The 18,577-nt window shown below is 45.1% G+C and overlaps 1 protein-coding gene across 3 annotated transcripts in view; it reads right to left on the reverse strand.

Moving 5' to 3' along the window:
• B4GALT4 (beta-1,4-galactosyltransferase 4) overlaps window positions 1-18,577 on the reverse strand; it is a 37,675-nt gene that overhangs the window by 459 nt on the left and 18,639 nt on the right. For 2 of the 3 annotated variants that reach the window (XM_075106802.1, XM_075106810.1), the window contains exons 3-7: window positions 13,055-13,287; window positions 9,385-9,572; window positions 3,279-3,401; window positions 663-767; window positions 74-217 (exon numbers count right to left, since the gene is read on the reverse strand). In XM_075106802.1, the coding sequence (XP_074962903.1) occupies window positions 76-217; window positions 663-767; window positions 3,279-3,401; window positions 9,385-9,572; window positions 13,055-13,287 (791 nt within the window). In that variant the 3' untranslated portion in view covers window positions 74-75. The remainder of the gene's footprint in view (window positions 1-73; window positions 218-662; window positions 768-3,278; window positions 3,402-9,384; window positions 9,573-13,054; window positions 13,288-18,577) is intronic. The other variant, XM_075106817.1, reaches the window with a different exon arrangement.

Raw genomic sequence — 18,577 nt, forward strand, 5'->3', positions numbered from 1 at the left:
GCAGAGTGATCTGCTGTAATGGCAACCACAAATATGACCTATTGCCACTTCCTATAGCCTGTGTGGTGCTCACCCTTATGACATCTTTGGCTCCATGCTGAAATCCACAGTGATGTTGACATATAAGGGGTTGTGTTCCAGTGAGAGCAGCTTATATGAACAGGAGTTCAGCCCGTCTGTTTTCCACGTTCTAGATACCTGACGTAGAAGCTTCATCCTGAGGACAGAGAGGAGAAAATCTTCATTGACATGCATAGGAAGAGAGTTTTGAGCTCTTTCCCACTACTAGTAAACTTAGAGGCAGAGCTATAGCCATTCTGTATCTGCTGGGAATATGAAGTCATGCTTTTCCTGTCCTCAGCATGGACAATCAGACATGAGGGAAAAAGTCCTTCGGTTTAATCTCTGAAATCATATACTCAAATCATATCCATGTAACTAACTTTGGAAGTTTCTAAGGAACACCACCCAGTCAATTCTAGGCAGGTCTCATGAACAGAACAGCTGCCAGCTATGAACAGTGGTGTCACAGGGGTGTCCCCCAGAGCCTCATGGTACCACAAAATGCCTGCTTGGCCTAGAGCAAAGAACTTGGCCCGCAGGTACCTGGCTCCAAGCCACATACCAAGACAATGCAAGGTAGAACACTGCTCTTGACTCACCTCTCTCCATTCTCCTCATTACCATGGTCTCTTTTGTGGAAGATCATCGTGTACCTGCCTACATCAGCAGGTGGCCTCACCACTCTCATCTTCTGCATCTCAACCCTGGAAGAAATAATAGTGCCATGAGCAAGGTGTCACCTATAAACAAGCTCTTAAGGGAAAAAAAAACAAACAACATTTGGAGACTTCAGATCTTGTAGATGCAATTGAAGCAAGCACAGGTAACTGTAAGAAACTCATCTTCATCTCTTCCACAACCCATTTTGCCAGGGAAGTGGGGCTCAGAATTGTCCTGGAGAACAGGTCCAGGAAGGTGACAGATACCCCTTTCTTTTGAACAGAAACAGGTAGCTACTACAGTAGAGTTCACATAGAGCTTTAAGCACACATTATACAACAGAGTACATTTGAATTAGTATTGTCTGGTTTAGTTTGTACTGCCCTATATTGAACCTAGGAGGTCTGTAGCCAGATTTCAGACATCTTGCAACAAGTTTATCTCAACTCCTGCAGTAAAGCCCCTATACTTGAGGGTTCTCCACTTAAAAAAAAAAGAGCTTGTTTTCTTTTTTAACAGTTGGCAGGCAACTGCAAAATTTATTTGCTGACATGAAGAAAATTTTCTTTCTGAGAACAGTGCCAGAAACACTGAGCCCCATGCACGGATTTAAGTGTCCGACGTTAGGCACTTGACTGGAGCTTTCGGCCTGTGGAGCACAATTTTGCTCTGTCAGGAGAAGGAGTTAGCTCATGACAATGGAATTAAGGAATAGCCCAGGTCTTTGCTAGTCATATCAGAAGCTGAAAAAGCAACAGTAAACAAAGAACTGAAGAAACCAAGCCCCTAGAGCTTTCCAATGACTGCTTGTAGCAGTAAATTATCAAACAAATACAACAAACGATCTGAGAAGTCTCTGAGATGCACACCTTAGGAAAAGGCCCAAAAGAAACCATCATATTTAGCATAGAGGCAAAACAGCAGGACTTAGGAGCACTCCAGCCCAGAGTTCTTGAAGATACTGAAGCAGATGCTGCCACCTGCTGCCTTCACACAGGAAGGCTGCGAGGATCCCTCTGTACAACAACCCACCGAGACAGCAAGCTTCCCATTACCTACCCACTGCAAACTCTGTAACGAGCCTAGTCCAAGATCTACCCACGAGGAAAGGCAGGAGCCGAGTCCAGCTGCAGTGTGCACTCTGCCTCATATGATTTGGTTTCCACACCAAGACCACAACAGCTGCAAAGTTATGAGGTACCATGCACAAGCAAGCATCGGTTTTGATTCCAACCACTTGCAAACATTGTGGAGACCCTCAGTAAATCCTGCTGATCTGCTGCACAGCTGGTTCTCTGCTGCCCACAGTGGTGGTCTCTCAAATGTTCCTATCACCTTTGTCCGCCCATTAACTGTGACACTTCTCAGGAAGCTGAGGAATATGATGGTACCAAGCCATCCCCACCACTATAAAAGCCAGCTCCCCCAAAGTCACAGAGAAGTCGGTGTGTCTGGCTAGGGGTAGAGAGAAAAAAGAAAGTTGTGAGCAAGAAGGGACAGAAATCCATGTCACCGGTGGACATTTTAGATTTCTTGATATACCACAGAGTAAAAACTTCCATTTGGAAGTTCCTAACTTTAACACACTTGATTTCATTAATGCTAATTATTTAATATCACCAGGGGTATGAATTTTATGTCCTCCAAATGTCTGCTTACATATTTAAGCAACTGAAAGTGACAAACACTTAAGAATGACAGAGTATACCCAAGTTATAAATTGACAGGCTCTGCCAGCAATGCTTGCGGGGTTGTGAGATTTTTTTGCTGGTTTTCTTCCCCTTCCTTCACTAATGTGATGCAGGATTAGAGGTTTCCCACTAGGCAAAGGGCAAAAGATTAACATAAAAGTTTTGTTGAGTTCTTTGTCCTACTAAAGATTTCAGACTAACAAGTTTCTCCTACTTTGATAGGCATGTCTGTAAAACTAGTTTTGCAGAAGAGCAAAGGGCATATGCATATATGTGCAGTCTTTCTAAAATTCAAGTTACTATCTTAACGATCATCAACACCACCCACATGCAAACCAAGCCATGCTTGGAGTAGTAAATCATGGTAGTCAATGCAAAAAAACCAATCCCACCAAAGCAATCCCACATTCTTGCAAAGTATTGGAAGTGCTAGAACTCAATACATTTGTATCTCTGGCAAATCACACTCCAGACTTCAATCTTATTATTTCAGTTATAACCAATTTCCAAGCAAGAATACAGTACTGTGTGGCCAGGACAAAACCAGAACGAACCAACCCACCCACCCACAACAAAAAACCCACCAAAAAAAACACCCCACCCAAAAAACCCCACACCCAACCAACACCTCTGTCAGGAGGTAGACCAGGTCTCAGGCATGCCTAACCTTTTAAAACATGAAACCATTCACAGAACTGCATCTCACACTCCAAATCCCCACTGCAATACAGTTTTAAATTGTAGGCTCCTGTAGTGTTCCACCTTTGGAGACTAGGTGTGAAGTCACATCAATTTTTTTATTTTTTAACTCAATGCCCACTCCCCTCACACCCATTTCCCTCTAGCCTTTTATTTATTAATTACCTGATTCGAAGGTCGTCATCTTCTCCACCCCAACCCCAGTAGTTGTTAGAGAATCCATTCACCTTGGAAAACTGATCTCTTGTTAGAGCAGTTACACCTCCAAAATATCCCTGGTACCGTAACCTAGAAGTCCGCAAGAAGAGAGAATGAAGAATTCAAAGTCAAGTTCTACCAACACTGAAATCACCCTGAAACTCTGGATCTAGACCTGCCCGTCAGAGATAAAGGTGCACAAATCCATGAAGTAAGTCTTATACTCTTCACAGAAAGATGGTGATGTGCTTTAGGTCAGAAACAGTTAACTCTCCAACTGAGAGAAGGGAGCCGCCTTCAATAATTTCTCTCTCTTCATACAACTCCCCTTTGCCAGCCAAAGCCAGACTTTGCCTTAAAGACCCTGATGAGTAGAAAAGGAACAAAGCTACACAGTAATGTAGCAGAGGACTTGCAATAATGATAGCAAGCCATTGACTATCTTAGGGCTGAATCTGAAAAACTTGGAATGAAATCAGATCACAGCAAGGGGGCACGTGCTGTGGGACACTGCAGGACCAATTCCAAGGTAAGGTACAGCGTAAGTTACTTAGTAACCTAATGTAATGGAGCTCAGCTCAGGAGGAGGTAAATTTCTAACTTCCACCCTTCTTTTTCTGGAAACAGCATCTACTTTAAACAGGTATTCACGTACCACACTTATTTATCATCTTGTACCATTTTGCTAATTGCTTTTTACAATACCCTCCTCTTTCTTGACCCTTAATGTAAGCATTACAACACAGCCTCTACTACATTGCCACTGCCAACTTCAGAAGTGGCATGCACACAGCTGCAGATTACATTTTGATTTCTAGATGTATGTGAATTTGAACAGGTGAACAAATTGCCAGGGCTAGAAATTATCCATTATGGCAATTCACATGCCAGACAAGCAAAGGTGCAATGCTTATTATTTCTGTTATACCATGAATGTATTTTAAAAACACCAAAAACCACCACATGCAACCTCCCTCAGACTATTTTTCCCAGCTGATTTTGGCTCCTGTCATAGCATCACAGGAGGATTGCAGAGGTTGGAAGTGGCCTCTGGAGATCATCAGCTGGTGCAACCTCTCTGCTCAGAGCAGGGTCAGCTAGAGCAGGTTGCTGAGGACTGTTTCCATTCAGGTTCTGAGCATCTCTGGGGATGGATAGTCCACAACCTCTCTGGACAGCCTGTGCCAGTGTTTGACCATCCCCACAGGGTGTGTCTGGGGGGGACGGACAAGGGGCCAGGAATGCAAAACACCCAACCTTTTTCATATGTTTAAATGGAATTTCCTGTATTATGTACACACATTGACAAGACCCACCTCTGCCTGCTCTGCTCTAGGCTAAACAGTCCCAGCACTCAGCCTCTCCTGACATGTCAGGTGCTGCAATCCCTTAATCACCTTCACAGCTCTTCTCTGGCCTTGCTCCAGGATCTGTGTTTTTATTGTGCTGGGGAACCCAGAACTGGACACAACACTCCAGATATCATCTCAGTGGTGCTGAGTAGAAGGAAGCAGTCACCTCCCTCAACCTGCTGACAACACCCCTCCTAACACAGCTCAAAAATGCTACTGGCCTTGGTCATAAGGGCACATTGCTGGCCCAGATCCTTTTCTGTAAAGCTGTTTTGCAGATGGCTGGCCTCCAGCACCTACTGGTACACGGAGTTGCTCCTCTCCAGGTACAGGACTCTGTATTTCCCTTTGTTGAACTTCTTTAGATTCCTGTTGGCCACTTTCTCCAGCCTGACAAAGTCCCTGGTACATCAACCACCCCTCCAAGATTTCTATCTTCTGAAAACTTGTTGAGGGTGCAATCTGCCCTACCTCCAGGTTACTAATGAAGATATTAACGAGTATCAGCCCCACTATCAAACTCTGGAGTAAACCACTAGTGACTGGCCTCCAGCCAGACTTTGCTCCAATGATCAGAACACTGAGCCCAGCAGTTCTGCCAGCTTTCAGCCCATCTCACTGACCACTTACTAGTCCATACTTCATCACTTTGTCAATGGGGATGTTATGTGAGACAGTGTTGAAAGCCGCCTTAAGTCAAGATAAATATTATCCACTAACTCCTCTCTCATCCACCAAGTGAGACAAATCAGAGACTATCAGGTTACTCAGGCATGACTTATGAAGAGATTTGCTTCTTCACCTTTCCTGGGATTAAAAAGGTAAAGTTGACCAGCCTGTAGTTCCTCAAATCCTCTTTCTTGCCTGTCCTGAAGATAGAAGTGACATTTGTTCTATTCCAGTTCTCAGGAACCTCCCCCAGTTGTCACAACCTTTCAAAGATTACAGAACGGCCTCGCAATGACAGCAACCAGTTCTGTTAGCAGTCGTGATACACCCCATCAGGTCACACGGTATTATGGTGTATGCCCAGTTTGAGTATTCCTTAACTAGACCCTCCTCCACCAAGGGTAAATCTTGCCATGTCCAGACTTTTCCACTAGTATCTGAAGCCTGGGAATTCTGAAGGCAAATCTTGCCAGTAGGGACCAAGGCAGAGAAAGCATTGAGTATCCTGAGCTTTTTCTGCTCTCTGGTCACCAGGTCCCCTGCCACACACACATACAAATTTTCCCTGCTCTTCTGAGCAGCTGATGTACCTGTAGAAGCCCTTCACCTTACTTGTGAGATTCAACGCCAGGCAGGATTTGGTTTTCCTAACCCCACCCCTGAATGCTTACACAGCATCTTGAGTGTCCTCGCAAGTCACCTGACTCTGCTTCCACTTCCTTTATGCTTTTTTTCCCCCCAAGTTTTCCAAGTTTTTTGCTTCCTTTTCTGAGTTTTCTCAAGAGCTCCTTGTTCATTCATGCAGGCCTCTGTCCACCTGGACTTCCTGCACATAGGAATGGACCATTGTTGAGCACATTCGGAGGCAACCCCTAAAGACCTACCAGTTCTCCTGAAACCCTCTTCTCTCCAGGATCACCTCCCAAGTGATTCTTCTAAGCAGATCCCTGAACAGGAAGTCCAGGGTTGTGATCCTGCTATTTGCCTCATTTCCTCTTGTTTCTGACCTTCACATCCCTGACCAGTTCTTCCTTGTTTGTAAGTATAAGTCCAGCAGAACACCCCCCTTCACCAGCTCTGATCACCTATGTCAGGAAGATATCAATTCACTTCAGAAATCGCCTGGATTACTTGTGCCCTGTTGTGTTGCCCTTCCAGTAGATACCAGGACGATAAAAGTTTTCCATGAGGACCAGGGCCTGTATACATGAGGCTTCTTCAAGCTGTCTGAAAGAAAGCTTCAACTGTCATTTTCTGGGACTGCGATATATTTCCCAAAAAGATTATGTTATCTATATAAACACACAACAAAAGAATTACTCTAGGCAGATGCAGTCTCTCACATGCTATACCTGCAGTTTTTTCTGCCTCTGGAATTTTTACTCTTCCTTTATCTCTCCTCCCAGAGGAGACCAACCACAAGGTAGTAGAGGCCCTGTCAAGTTCTAACTGTGCATCACCACCTTGAGACTTCTGCTATGGATGCTCTAGAGAAACACAGTGAACAGGTAGAAGGGACAGCAAGGAGGTCCCATAAACAGCAACAGCAGGGAAGAGCCCTCCCAGCCATGCTTTCAGGCTGCATGGCCAGTCACCAACAGTCTGACATTCCCCACCCTGTTCCAGAAGCCTGGTAGGGTTTGGGAACTGACTGCCTACCCACACATCCACATATGCACCCCACCGTTTGCTTATGCCGTAATTCCCCTACATCACTGGAAAGACAGAAAACCAAATGAGCCAGAGCTGTAACCAGGATAGTACTACCCACTCAACCCTCCTCAGGCAGAGCAGAACTGGCAGGGCCCAGGGACAATATTCTCCTAGGTGACATTGTCTGCAAAAATGCACCTCTAACAGTGTTCAGCCACCTCTTCCCTAAGGACAAGAGAATATCAGCTCCTTTGGGATTTTAAAAATTGGACTGAAGAAACCATACAATAGAAATGGTCATTAGGAAAGGATGTTGTGCTGGTCTCGAGGAAATATCTTGGTTATGCTAGGCAAGTTTTTCCCACCCTTACCTTCAAAGTTTGAACATATCACAGAATGGTAAGGGTTGGAAGGGACCCTGGAGATAATCTTGTCCAGTCCCTCTCCTTGAGCAGGGTGCACAGGACTACATCCAGGCAGGTTTTGAATGTCTCTAGGGAAAGAGACTCCACAACCTCCCTGGGCAGCCTGTTCCACTGCTCTGTCACCCTCAAAGTTATTTCTCATGTTTAAGTGGAACTTCCTGTGTTCTAACTTGTGCCCATTGCCCCTTGTCCTGTCATTGGGCACCACTAAAAGTGGTATAATATAAATATAAACCTTTTCCTGAAGAATCTAAACCCAGGCTGTAGCTTATATAACTAAACATAGGGTACTTGCTCTCCAGGGGTGCACAGCTGCTAAGATTAGCCTAGAGGATATCCCCTTGGAAGAAAACCAACCAAACAAAACCCCCCAAGAAACTCACAGAAAACCCACATTCCTGCCCAGGATATTTTGTGTTAATGCAGACCATGTATGACTTCGGTTTTCTCAACCCCATTTGAACAGCATGTCTCAGTATGCTCACCTCAGCCTAAGCAAAACACTGAGGTCACCCAACTGAGATTTCAACCTGTGGTCTCAGCTCAGTTTAGGTATCATTCTTGAGCTCAGGATCTGAATTTCTTCAGAGGTACCCAGGAATTCCCTTGGAAGTAAAGCATTATTATCCCCACTTCACAGATGTGTAGACAGAGGCACTGACACAGAAAAGAAAGCGGAAATCTGATTCAAACCACCAGTTTCCTAGTAAATACCGGTGCAGGGTATTCACAACAGAACATTTCGTGAGTGCAAGACTCTGAGGCCAAAGCTTAAAGCTGGCCCATAACTAACAGCTCCTTTCCACAAACAGGAAAAACCTGAGGAAATTAGTAGTAAGAAAATCCCTTAGGAAAAGAAAAACAAAACCAAACAAAAAAAACCCAAACACACACACCATCATCCATCTGCACACTTAGCTAAGCTAAACACTTTCAGTAACTAAGGCACAGGAGGTTAAGTAATGCACTTCCAGCTTTGTGCCATATTATTAGCCTAGATTCTACATGTTTGTCAATTAGCCAAAGCAATGCTTCTGTTGCTTTGGTGCACAACCATCGTGTAGTCCTCAGCATTCTCTCTGCAAGGTGCAGTGCCCCAAGAACTTGTCACAAGCCTAGTTCTTTTGTGTTTGTTCCCATTTTTACAGAATAATATTCACTTTTCAGTTATTCAGTGTAAGAATTTGCACATCCCACCTCTTTCTTATACATCTAACAAAGGAAACCCAGAAGTGAAGCAGAGCTTTACTTCAAAGTACTCCGAGATCAGGTTTTGAAAAGCCCACTTCTAATTAATATTTAGAGTGACATGACATAAGAAGGTGACTCTTGAAAGAAACACATTCAGTAAAACCACTCTAGTCATTAAATTCACCAAGCACAGGAGTCTTTTTTCTCTCCAAGGTGGACTGAACCTGACTTTTCACTTTAAAATATTTATATCACCCTATCACTTAGGGGACCCACTTAAAAATCAGAACATCCTGTATTAGACACTGTACAGGCAAATAATTAGAGGACAACCCTATCCCTTGGCAAATTCTCACACTTGAGCTCTCAAATATCAAAAGTTACCTCTTCAACAGCAAAAGCTAAGTGGCAAGTTTTATTAGCACAATAGTAAGATCACACCATCAAATCACAGGACCAGGAGACTGCAAATCTATTTCTAGCTTTGACAGAAGGCCTGCACAACCTCTGTCACATTGCTTTCCTCTCAAAATGCCCTTTACCTCAACCCAGAAACTAGAATGACAACACTGATCATTCATACAGATGACCACAGAGCTGACTTCAGAAGTGTCCATGCAGTTATCTTTTGTTAGAAGGTGCTCCAGATAGGCAGTGTTACCATCAGAAATCTGGTGTCAGAAGGAAGGGTTTGTACCAGCATAGAGCTCCATCAGAAGAGGAGCATCATCAGTAATTTGGCATTTCCCAGTTGGTATTCTTTCCATATTCCTGGTTTCCTACCTGTATCCAGTACTGTTCCTGCCAACTACAAGGTGCTTTGGTTGTCTGTCACACATGTAAATGTTAAAGTCATTTTCTGGCACCAGATCCACATCATGGAAAATGAAACAGTCCCAGTTTCCTTCTTTTAGGGCCTCTAGGTATCCTACATTCAGCAGTTTAGCTCGATTAAATTTGGTGCTGCCAGCCTGTGGAAGAGAATGAAAAACAAACTCTGAAGAACATGTCAAACCTTATGAACCAGAACCAATTCTATGATTCTGGGCATTTGTTCTAATCGTGTAGTCTGCAACTGCATTTGTGCATCACAGCCTTTACAGCAGTAACTACACAAAAAGCTACCCCACAACATTAGATACAGTATCAGAGCGGCCAATGATGCAAAGTGTTTATTCAATCTCTATGTGCCATGAACACACACAGCCAGATCAGGAGAGCCTACGGTTATCTGGGCACCAAAAGCATGTATGCTATGTGATGCAATTTCACTGCTTTGCTGCTCCTGTGCTGGAGTTCCCATCAGGCTACATAACAAAAATTATATCAGAAAACAGTTTAGAAACTAGCGTTTCATACAACTGTGTCAGTACAGCTTATGGAAGTTGTTTGGGTTTTTTTTTAATAAATAAACAAAAAACCCACCCCAAAACAGCCCCACTAAAACGTTACTCCCATACTGATCAGTTTATAGATGTCAGAGCACCTGCCACAGATGATTTATGCTTGTCCACTCAATTCAGAGGATAGCAATGCTAAAGGAGTTCACTGTATTTCCTTAGGTCACACAGTAGGTGGCAGAGTGGGAAATACAAAGCAGGTCTTTTAATTTTTAACTCCTATCTATAACTTAATTATTATGCTGCACAGGGACTTCAGCTAGCACAGAGCTTCACTTGACTTTTACTAGTCTTCGTTGTTTGTTATTGCTGTTAGTGCCTCCTCACTTTTCAAAAATATTGTTTTTCACCTTTGAGGTACACATACATATACACACACCTGGTAGTTTAAGCTTGCCATGTCACCTTTCACTTTGGAGCAACAGGTGTGTTTATCTTGCAATTTATTTTTCACTGGGCTGTACACACATGCCAGCCTGTAGAAGGCTTTCTGCTCCTGAGGTCAAGGTGGTGAGTTCCCACCTGGGAATCAGAGGGCCAAGCCCTCTCCTCCCAGAATCTGGCAGGACAGTAATTTTCCAGAACTAGGAACCTGATGTACTTGAAAAAATAAAAAAGGCAATTTTCAAGAAAGGGGTCATTTGCTAGAAGGTGCCTGGACTGAAAGAGGCTCCAAGGAAGGTGGGAAAGAAGGTGGCCTCTCCAGACTAAGAGGTTAGCTGTAGTGAAAAAGCAGTTGTATAGAAAGCATGTTTTATCATTCTAAAAAGTAACACTTTGCTCTGAAGAAGCAATTGGTTCACTATCACTAACAGCCATCTGCTCCTGCACAAAGATTTATGGGATTTATGGCTCCATACCTGCAGTTAGGGAAATACAACCCCTTGCCCACTCTGAGAAATTTAGAGAGGAATAGTCAATTGCTTCCATTCTCAGTAAGGGAAGAAACGCACTTACCAACAAAAATTTAAATACAATTCACCCAAAATCTATCATGTCAAATTCTGATTTTTTTTTTTAACATGTCCTGTATATGAAAATATCTGTCAGAGAATCTCCTGATGATAAAAGCATAGGTTATTGAGTGAACAGAACAATTTGGATGACTGGTAAGAACATATGGAGAACTTGTATTGGGTATCAAACCCAGCCTAGCTCAGCAGCAACATTTACCACCTGCTGCTGTTCTGTCTCCCCCATCAGTACAACGAGCCACTACAGCCCACTTCCTGCACAAAAGGTAGCCAAACGACAGCTAAAATTGTTTCTTCCCAGGAAGGCCAGTTTTCCATGTTAGACAGCATGCTGAATGGATAGCAAACTTTACTCATGTTTTATTGAGTAAAGAATTGACCTCCTTTGTTTCTATGGAAGAACACTGACCATAAGACAAACTTATTTTGGGAAAGAAATTATTCACCCTTTAGGTATTAAACTCACATTTTTTTTCAGCACTGCAGCATTCATGTATGCACACATTTGTGCAGGAAAATGTGATTTTCAAGATATTACAAGTAGCCCATAAAGAAGAGACCTGGAGTATGCCCTTCAGTGGCTCACAGAGAAAAGTATAAAAGACCCATTTCTTAATCTTCCTCCAAAGTAAACTCTGTAATTTCATAGTTAAATCCTGGTTTTAATTATTTATTTCCTCAATAGATACTTAAAACAATTAATGATATCACAGATGAAGAGTGAAAATGGATTTGTCATAAAAGAGAGTTTTGTTAGACCCACTTCCCAGTCTTTAGGTATCTGCACAGAAAGGCTAAGCAAAGGCTTCCAATCTTCCAAGTAAAACCTCTGATAGAACAAGTCCAGACTCAACACTGCTGCTCACATCAGACAAAACTTCATACTTCTGTATTACTAACATGACAACAGCCATTCTCCACACCACATATGTCAGTAAAGAATGTATGCTCATTCTCCCAGTGATTCATTACTAACCACCGCTTGCTAGCTGGAGTGAGCCATTATGTGTACGATTACTGTACACACTAATGCAGAAAAATACCTCAGTTTTTCCACTCTATGGGCCACATGACTCTAAACAATGAAAGAACAGTCTATTCAAACTGAAAGTATATATCCTGTTATAACTTTTGCTGCTGTTCTGCTGTGACATTAAGCAAAAGTATAAACCTTCACCTCAAATGCACTGCCTCCTACTGGTTAATTGACTCTAGCCTCTTTAAACAGAAGGGAGGAGAAACTATATTAATTCATCACCTTTTATCTCCTGCTCTCCAAAAAATCTGTTTAGAGTCAAAGCAGAACACATAAGTGAATGATAGTAAAAGAAAGCAAACACTTAAAAGATCAAGAAAAAGACAACATATTACAAGAGAGAAATCTATAGTGCTTTTAGCTCACGTGACCAGAACATAAGCACCTTAGACAAAAGGCTATGCAGCACAAGTCCATATGCTCAGTTTTAGCCACTCACTCAGCAGAGCTAGGAAGAGGGCAAATAAAGAAATAAGTCTTTCACGAACCACATGCTCTGCCACAACTACTTCTTTCCACAGCCCTTGCTAGGCAAGTAAAGCATCTACAAGCAGTAGCTGGTGTGTTTAGTTTGAGACAGCAGAAATTAGTACAACCACATGATACATGCAGCTTACTAAGCATGACCGCCAGCAAGCAGACGGGAGAGAAGAGCTAGGTACAAACTGAGGCCTTCGGTCCAAACAACTCCAAATGTAAAGACAGGAGACATGTCAGCCTAGTTACATACGTGTATGCTGCAAGCTAAGTGAGTTGCATTAGTAATGCAAAAGATACTACTTCTGAAGTAGCGTTCAAGGTAAGCTACTTAGACTGAGAAATGGACACCAGCTGAAGACACTTAATAATTCCCAGCTTTGCTAACAGCAGCTGAGATGCTGTAGCACCACCAGCAACAGCTGCATGCACCATTGAATCCCTCAACAAGTAGAGGTGTTTGAAGCAGGCTTGGAGGACTGGTGTTAGGCAGCAGAGGCAGTAGCATGCCTCTTAAAGTGCTGACATCATCCCCACCCAAACACACCTCTGCACAGTTGCCTCACCTGGTGAATAACATAGATGCCATAGTCCAGCTGCTGCCTCTGTAGGAAGGGGTGGAGGTGCTCCAGGAGGTACAGCAGATGCTTCTCTCGATTGCGGTGTGGGATGAGGATGGCCACATGCTGCAATGCTGAGCACTCTGTAGGGTGATACCGGCCCTTGGCTACCTGAGGGTTCTCCTTTTGCACTTCCTCTAGCGTAAGAGATGCTTTGAAGGTGAGTTTGCTGGCACCTCCTGTAGGAGAAGCACAAGAAGCTTTCCAAGATGTTTCTGGATGTGGCTAGTGCAGTCACCTAATGAGGCATCAGCATAAGAAACCCAGGTTCAATCCACAGTTGGTTTCCCTGCCTTTCCAAGAGAAAGGTAGTGCTACAAGGAAATTACGCAGGCAGTGGAAGGAAAGGCTACTGAGTATTTAGCTGCTTGAACTAATTATAGAGTAATTATAATTAAAAAATATATATTTAAAAAATAAAAATCAGGAGAAGCTCCACCCTACTGCAGGAAGATTGGCCAGAAACAGCCGCCAGGGCAAAGCAGAGGAAAATGGAAAGAGACATAGGATTGTGGCTGCGAGAAGCCATCTCTACTTAAAGCATGAACAAAAGCACCAAATGCTTAAGGCTATAAATTTGTAAGATAAAATGTACCAAGGTTCTCTGCAGCCAAGTGAAATTTCCATCACTTCTCTTACACTGAGCTATCACTCCAGCCCCTCAGGGCTCAGCAAACCCATGAAAGAGCATTGCAGGCAACTGTGACAGCTACAGCCACAGTGCCTTTACTTAAGCAAATATATCCTGGGGGCAGGGGTGGGCATGTGCAGGTTGCCAACAGCAGCTCTCTGGACTACATCTGGGAGGAGGGAAGAATCCAGCTTCCCAAACAAATCCCTAATCAGGTTCACAAAAAGGAAGACGACAATGACATGGTACTGCAAAGCAGAAGCCTGGTCCTACTACCAATACCAAGGGGAAAAAAAAAGTGGACTAAAAAAAAAATGGCCAAATCAAGGAAACAGCCTTCTATCTGAACCTTCACCATAAGTAGTGCTAACTCTAATGCAGCTGTGAGGTCCTTCAATTGTCAAGATATAGAGACAAAAGTACATCTAATAATGAAAAGGCAAAAAAATTGAGGGAAAGTTAAAAGAGTTGTGGTTGAGACAAAGATAGTTTAATAAAAAAAGTAAAAGCTGAACATGCAAGCAAGGAAAAGAGAGAAATTATCTCATTACTTCATAAATCATAGAATTGTTTAGGTTGGAAAACACCTCTAAGGTCATCGAGTCAACAGGCATTGCCAAGTCCACCATTAAACCATATCCCTAAGCACCACATCTACATGTCATTTAAATACCCCCAGGGATGGCGACTCAACCACTTCCCTGGGCAGCCTGTTCCAATGACTGCTAAAATTACAGTAAAGAAATTTTTCCTGATATCCAATCTAAACTTCCCCTGATGCAGCTTGAGGCCATTTCCTCTCATCCTATCACAAGCTACTTGGGAGAAGAGACCAACACCCACCCCACTACAACCTCCTTTCAGGTAGTTGTACAGAGCAATAAGTTCTCCCCTCAGCCTCCTCTTCTCCAGACTGAACAACCCCAGTTCCCTCAGCCGCTCCTCACAAGACTTGTTCTCCAGACCCTTCACCAGCTTCCTTGCCATTCTCTGGACACGCTCCAGCAACTCAGTGTCCTTCTTGTAGTGAAGGGCCCAAAACTGAACACAATATTCAAAGTGCAGCCCCATCAGTGTTGAGTACAGGGGCACTATCACTTCCCTCACCCTACTGGCCACACAATTCCTGATACAAGCCAGGATGCTGTTGGCCTTCTTGGCCACCTGGGCATGCTGCTGGCTCCTGTTCAGTGACTGTCAACCAGCACCCCCAGGTCCTTTTCCGCCAGAAAACTTTCCAGCCACTCTTCCCCAAGCCAGTAGCGTTGCATGGGGTTGTTGTGACCCAAGTGCAGGACCTGGCACCTGGCCTTGTTAAACCTCATACAATTGGCCTTGGCCCATCGATCCAGCCTGACCAGATCCCTCTGTAGAGCGAGCCTTCCTTCCCTCAAGCAGACCAAGACTGCCGCCCAACTTGGTGCCATCTGCAAACTTATGAGGGTGTACTCAATCCCCCTTGGCCAGATCACTGACAGATTTTAAACAGAACTGGCCCCAAAACTGAGCCCTGGGGAACACTGCTTGTGGCCAAGCACCAACTGGATTCAATTCCATTCACAACTACTTGGGCCCGGCCATCCGGTCAGTTTTTTACCCAGCAAAGAGTATCCCCATCTAAGCCATAAGCAGTCAGGATTTCTCCAGGAGAATGCTGGGGGAAAGAGTGTCAAAGGCTTTACTAACGTGCAGGTAGACAACATCCACAGCCCTTCCCTCATTCATTAAGCAGGTCACCTTGTCACAGAAGGAAACCAGGTTGGTCAGGCAGGACCTGACTTTCATAAACTCATGCTGACTGGGCCTGATAGCCTGGTTGTCCTGTATGTGCCCTGTGATGGCACTGAAGATGATCTGCTCCATAACCTTCCCCAGCATTGAGGTCAGACCGACAGGCCTGTAGTTCCCCAGATCCTCCTTCCAGCCCTTCTTATAGGCATCACACTCTTGTAGGCATCACACTGGCAAGCCTCCAGTCAACTGGAACCTCCCTGGTTAGCCAGGACAGCTGATAAATGATTGAAAGTGGCTCAGTGAGCACTTCTGTCAGCTCACTTGGTACACTTGGGCGGATCCTGTCTGGCCCCATAGACCTGTGTGTGTCTAAGTGGTGTAGCAGGTCACTAACCATTTCCCCTTGGATCATGGGGGGCTCCATTCTGCTCCCCATCCCTGTCTTCCAGCTCAGGGGGCTGGGTACCTGGAAAACAACCGGTCCTACTATTAAAGACTGAGGCAAAGGAGGCATTAAGTACCTCAGCCTTCTCCTCATCCTTTGTCACTATGTTTCCCACCCTCATCCAATAAAGGAAGGAGATTCTCCTTGGCCCTCCCCTTTTGCTGCTAATGTATTTTTATTGTCTTTTACAGCAGTAGCCAGATTAAGCTCTGGTTGGGCTTTGGCCCTTCTAATTTTCTCCCTGCATAACCTCATGACATCCTTATAGTCCTCCTGAGTAGCCTGCCCCTTCTCCAAAGGTCATAAACTGCAGCCAAAGCTCTTCTTTCAGCCAGGCTGGTCATCTTCCCTGCCAGCTCTTCTTTCAGCACAAGGGGAATGCCTACTCCTGCACCTTTAAGATTTCCTTCTTGAAGAATGTTCAGCCTCCTGAATTCCTTTGCCCTTCAGGGCTGCCTCCCAAGGGGCTTTGTCAACCAAGATCCTAAACAGGCCAATGTCTGCCCTCTGGGAGTCCAAGGTAGCAGTTCTGCTGACCCCCTCCTTACTTTTCCAAGAATCAAACTCTATTATTTTGTGATCATTATGCCCAACACAGCCTCCAACTGTCTCATCACCCACAAGTCCTCCGCTGTTCACAACAACAGGTCCTGTGGGGCACCTTCCCTAGTTGGGTCCCTGACCAGTTGTGTCAGGAAGTTACCTTCCACACGCTCCAGGAACATCCTAGACTGTTTCCTATCTGCTGTACTGTATTTCCAGCAGACATCTGGTAAGTTGAATTCCCCCAAGAGAACTAGGGCTAGCGATCATGGGACTTCTCCCATCTCCTTACGGAATGTTTTGTCTGCCTCTTCATCCTGGTGGGGTGGTCTATAACAGGCTCCCACCATGATATCTGCCTTGTTGGCCTTCCCCTGATTCTTACCCATAAACACTCAGCCCTATAGTCACCATCATTAAGCTCCAGACAACTGAAACACTCCCTAACATACAGGGCTACCCCTGCCACCTTTCCTTCCTTGCCTATCCCTTCTGAAGAGTTTATAGCCACCCATGGCAGCACTCCAGTTGTGTGAGTCATCCCACCATGGTTCCATGATGGCAGCCATATCATAGTTTTCCTGCTGCACAATGGCTTCCAGCTCCTCCTGTTTGTTGCCCATGCTGTGTGCATTGGTGTAGATGCACTTCAGCTGGGCTATTGATCCCACCGAAGGGAGTCTCCTATGACAATGACCCATCTTTTTTCTTTATGGAAGCAGTTGCAACCAGAGCATAGGCCAGCTTAACCTTGGTGACACCTCCAAGCTAGGTGAACCACCATCCTCGTTATTGCTTGGTTCCACTTGCAGAGCCTTGTACCTATTACACAAATGTACCTGAGAAGGTGGGGCAGGCACAGAAGAGACACACCTGCTGCGCTGGGCAGATACTTGCCACCATTTCCCCCAATTCCATAAGTCACTGTGTTCAGCCAGGCAGGAATCCTCCATATCATGCATCCTGCCTGCCTGTTGGGCCGGTCCCAGGGAAGGTAGGGTGCGATTCCAGTAGTCTGTCTCTCTTTTGGACTCCCTGATACTCCTCAACCTAGTCACCTCCTCCCAGAGCTCTGTCACTAAGCAAAGGAGTTCCCCTCCCTTCCTGGGTACACCTCCCACAGGTGTGCTCACTGCTGCCCTCCAGTACCGGTGTAAGAACAGGGCACAACCAGCAGCAGAACACCTGGATGGCAGCATGTTCCTGCCGGAGCTCTGTCTGGGAAGCTGCGTCAGTTGTGGTGGATGCAGAGCTTAGAAAGGCCATGGCTTTCTGCCAGGTGGATACCATTGCTCCCTGGTCGAGCTGGCAGAGCTTCAGCGCCTTTCCCATGCACCCTTCCTGTACACCCTGCCATGCACCCTGCCACACCACACCCTTGCTGATGTGCCAGGCCCTGGCCACTAGCCCTCCCCAGGGGCTTCTTTTACATGTGGCGGGGGATGGGGGAAGCTTGGCCACCACTGCTCCTGGCCTCAGCCAGGTCCCGTCAGCCACTGTTGTGCAAGCTGTGGCCTCCTGGCAGCTCTCTCTGCTCCCTCTGAGGTTCCCCCAGTTTGGAAAGCGCCCCCATGCACCACACCAGAGCGCTCTACTGCAGAGCTGCTTCCCATTGGCAGATAGATTTTCAGCCACGCCCTGGGAAGCAGGGCTTCAGCATGTATAGCAGTTGTTGGGAAGCCAAACACCATAACCGTGAACATCCCTCCTTCCTCCTTTCCCTGAGCTTTTATTGCTGAGCATGATAAATGGCACAGTCATATGGTATAGAATATCCCTTTGGTCAGCTGAGGTCAACTGTCCCAGCTGTGCCCACTCCCAGCCTACCAGATTTTAGGGGCCAGGGAAGAGGCAGATAAAGCCTCAAAAGTGTGCAAACACTGTGCAGCAGTAGCCAAGTCACCGGTACATTACCAAAGCTGTTTTCACCACAAATGCAAAGCACAGCACCATACGGGCTGCTATCCCAGCCAGACCCAGCACAGGCGCTCTGGGCCACAAGTCACTTCCTCACCCAGAAGCAGTTACTGCAACTGGTTGTATTTGTTTCACAGGAAAAGTGTCTAGCTGTAAAACAGCTAGGAAGAAAATCAAGTCAGCAGTACCAAAGCAGATG

Source organism: Phalacrocorax aristotelis, chromosome 1, assembly GCF_949628215.1.
Source record: "Phalacrocorax aristotelis chromosome 1, bGulAri2.1, whole genome shotgun sequence".
NCBI lineage: Eukaryota > Metazoa > Chordata > Aves > Suliformes > Phalacrocoracidae > Phalacrocorax > Phalacrocorax aristotelis.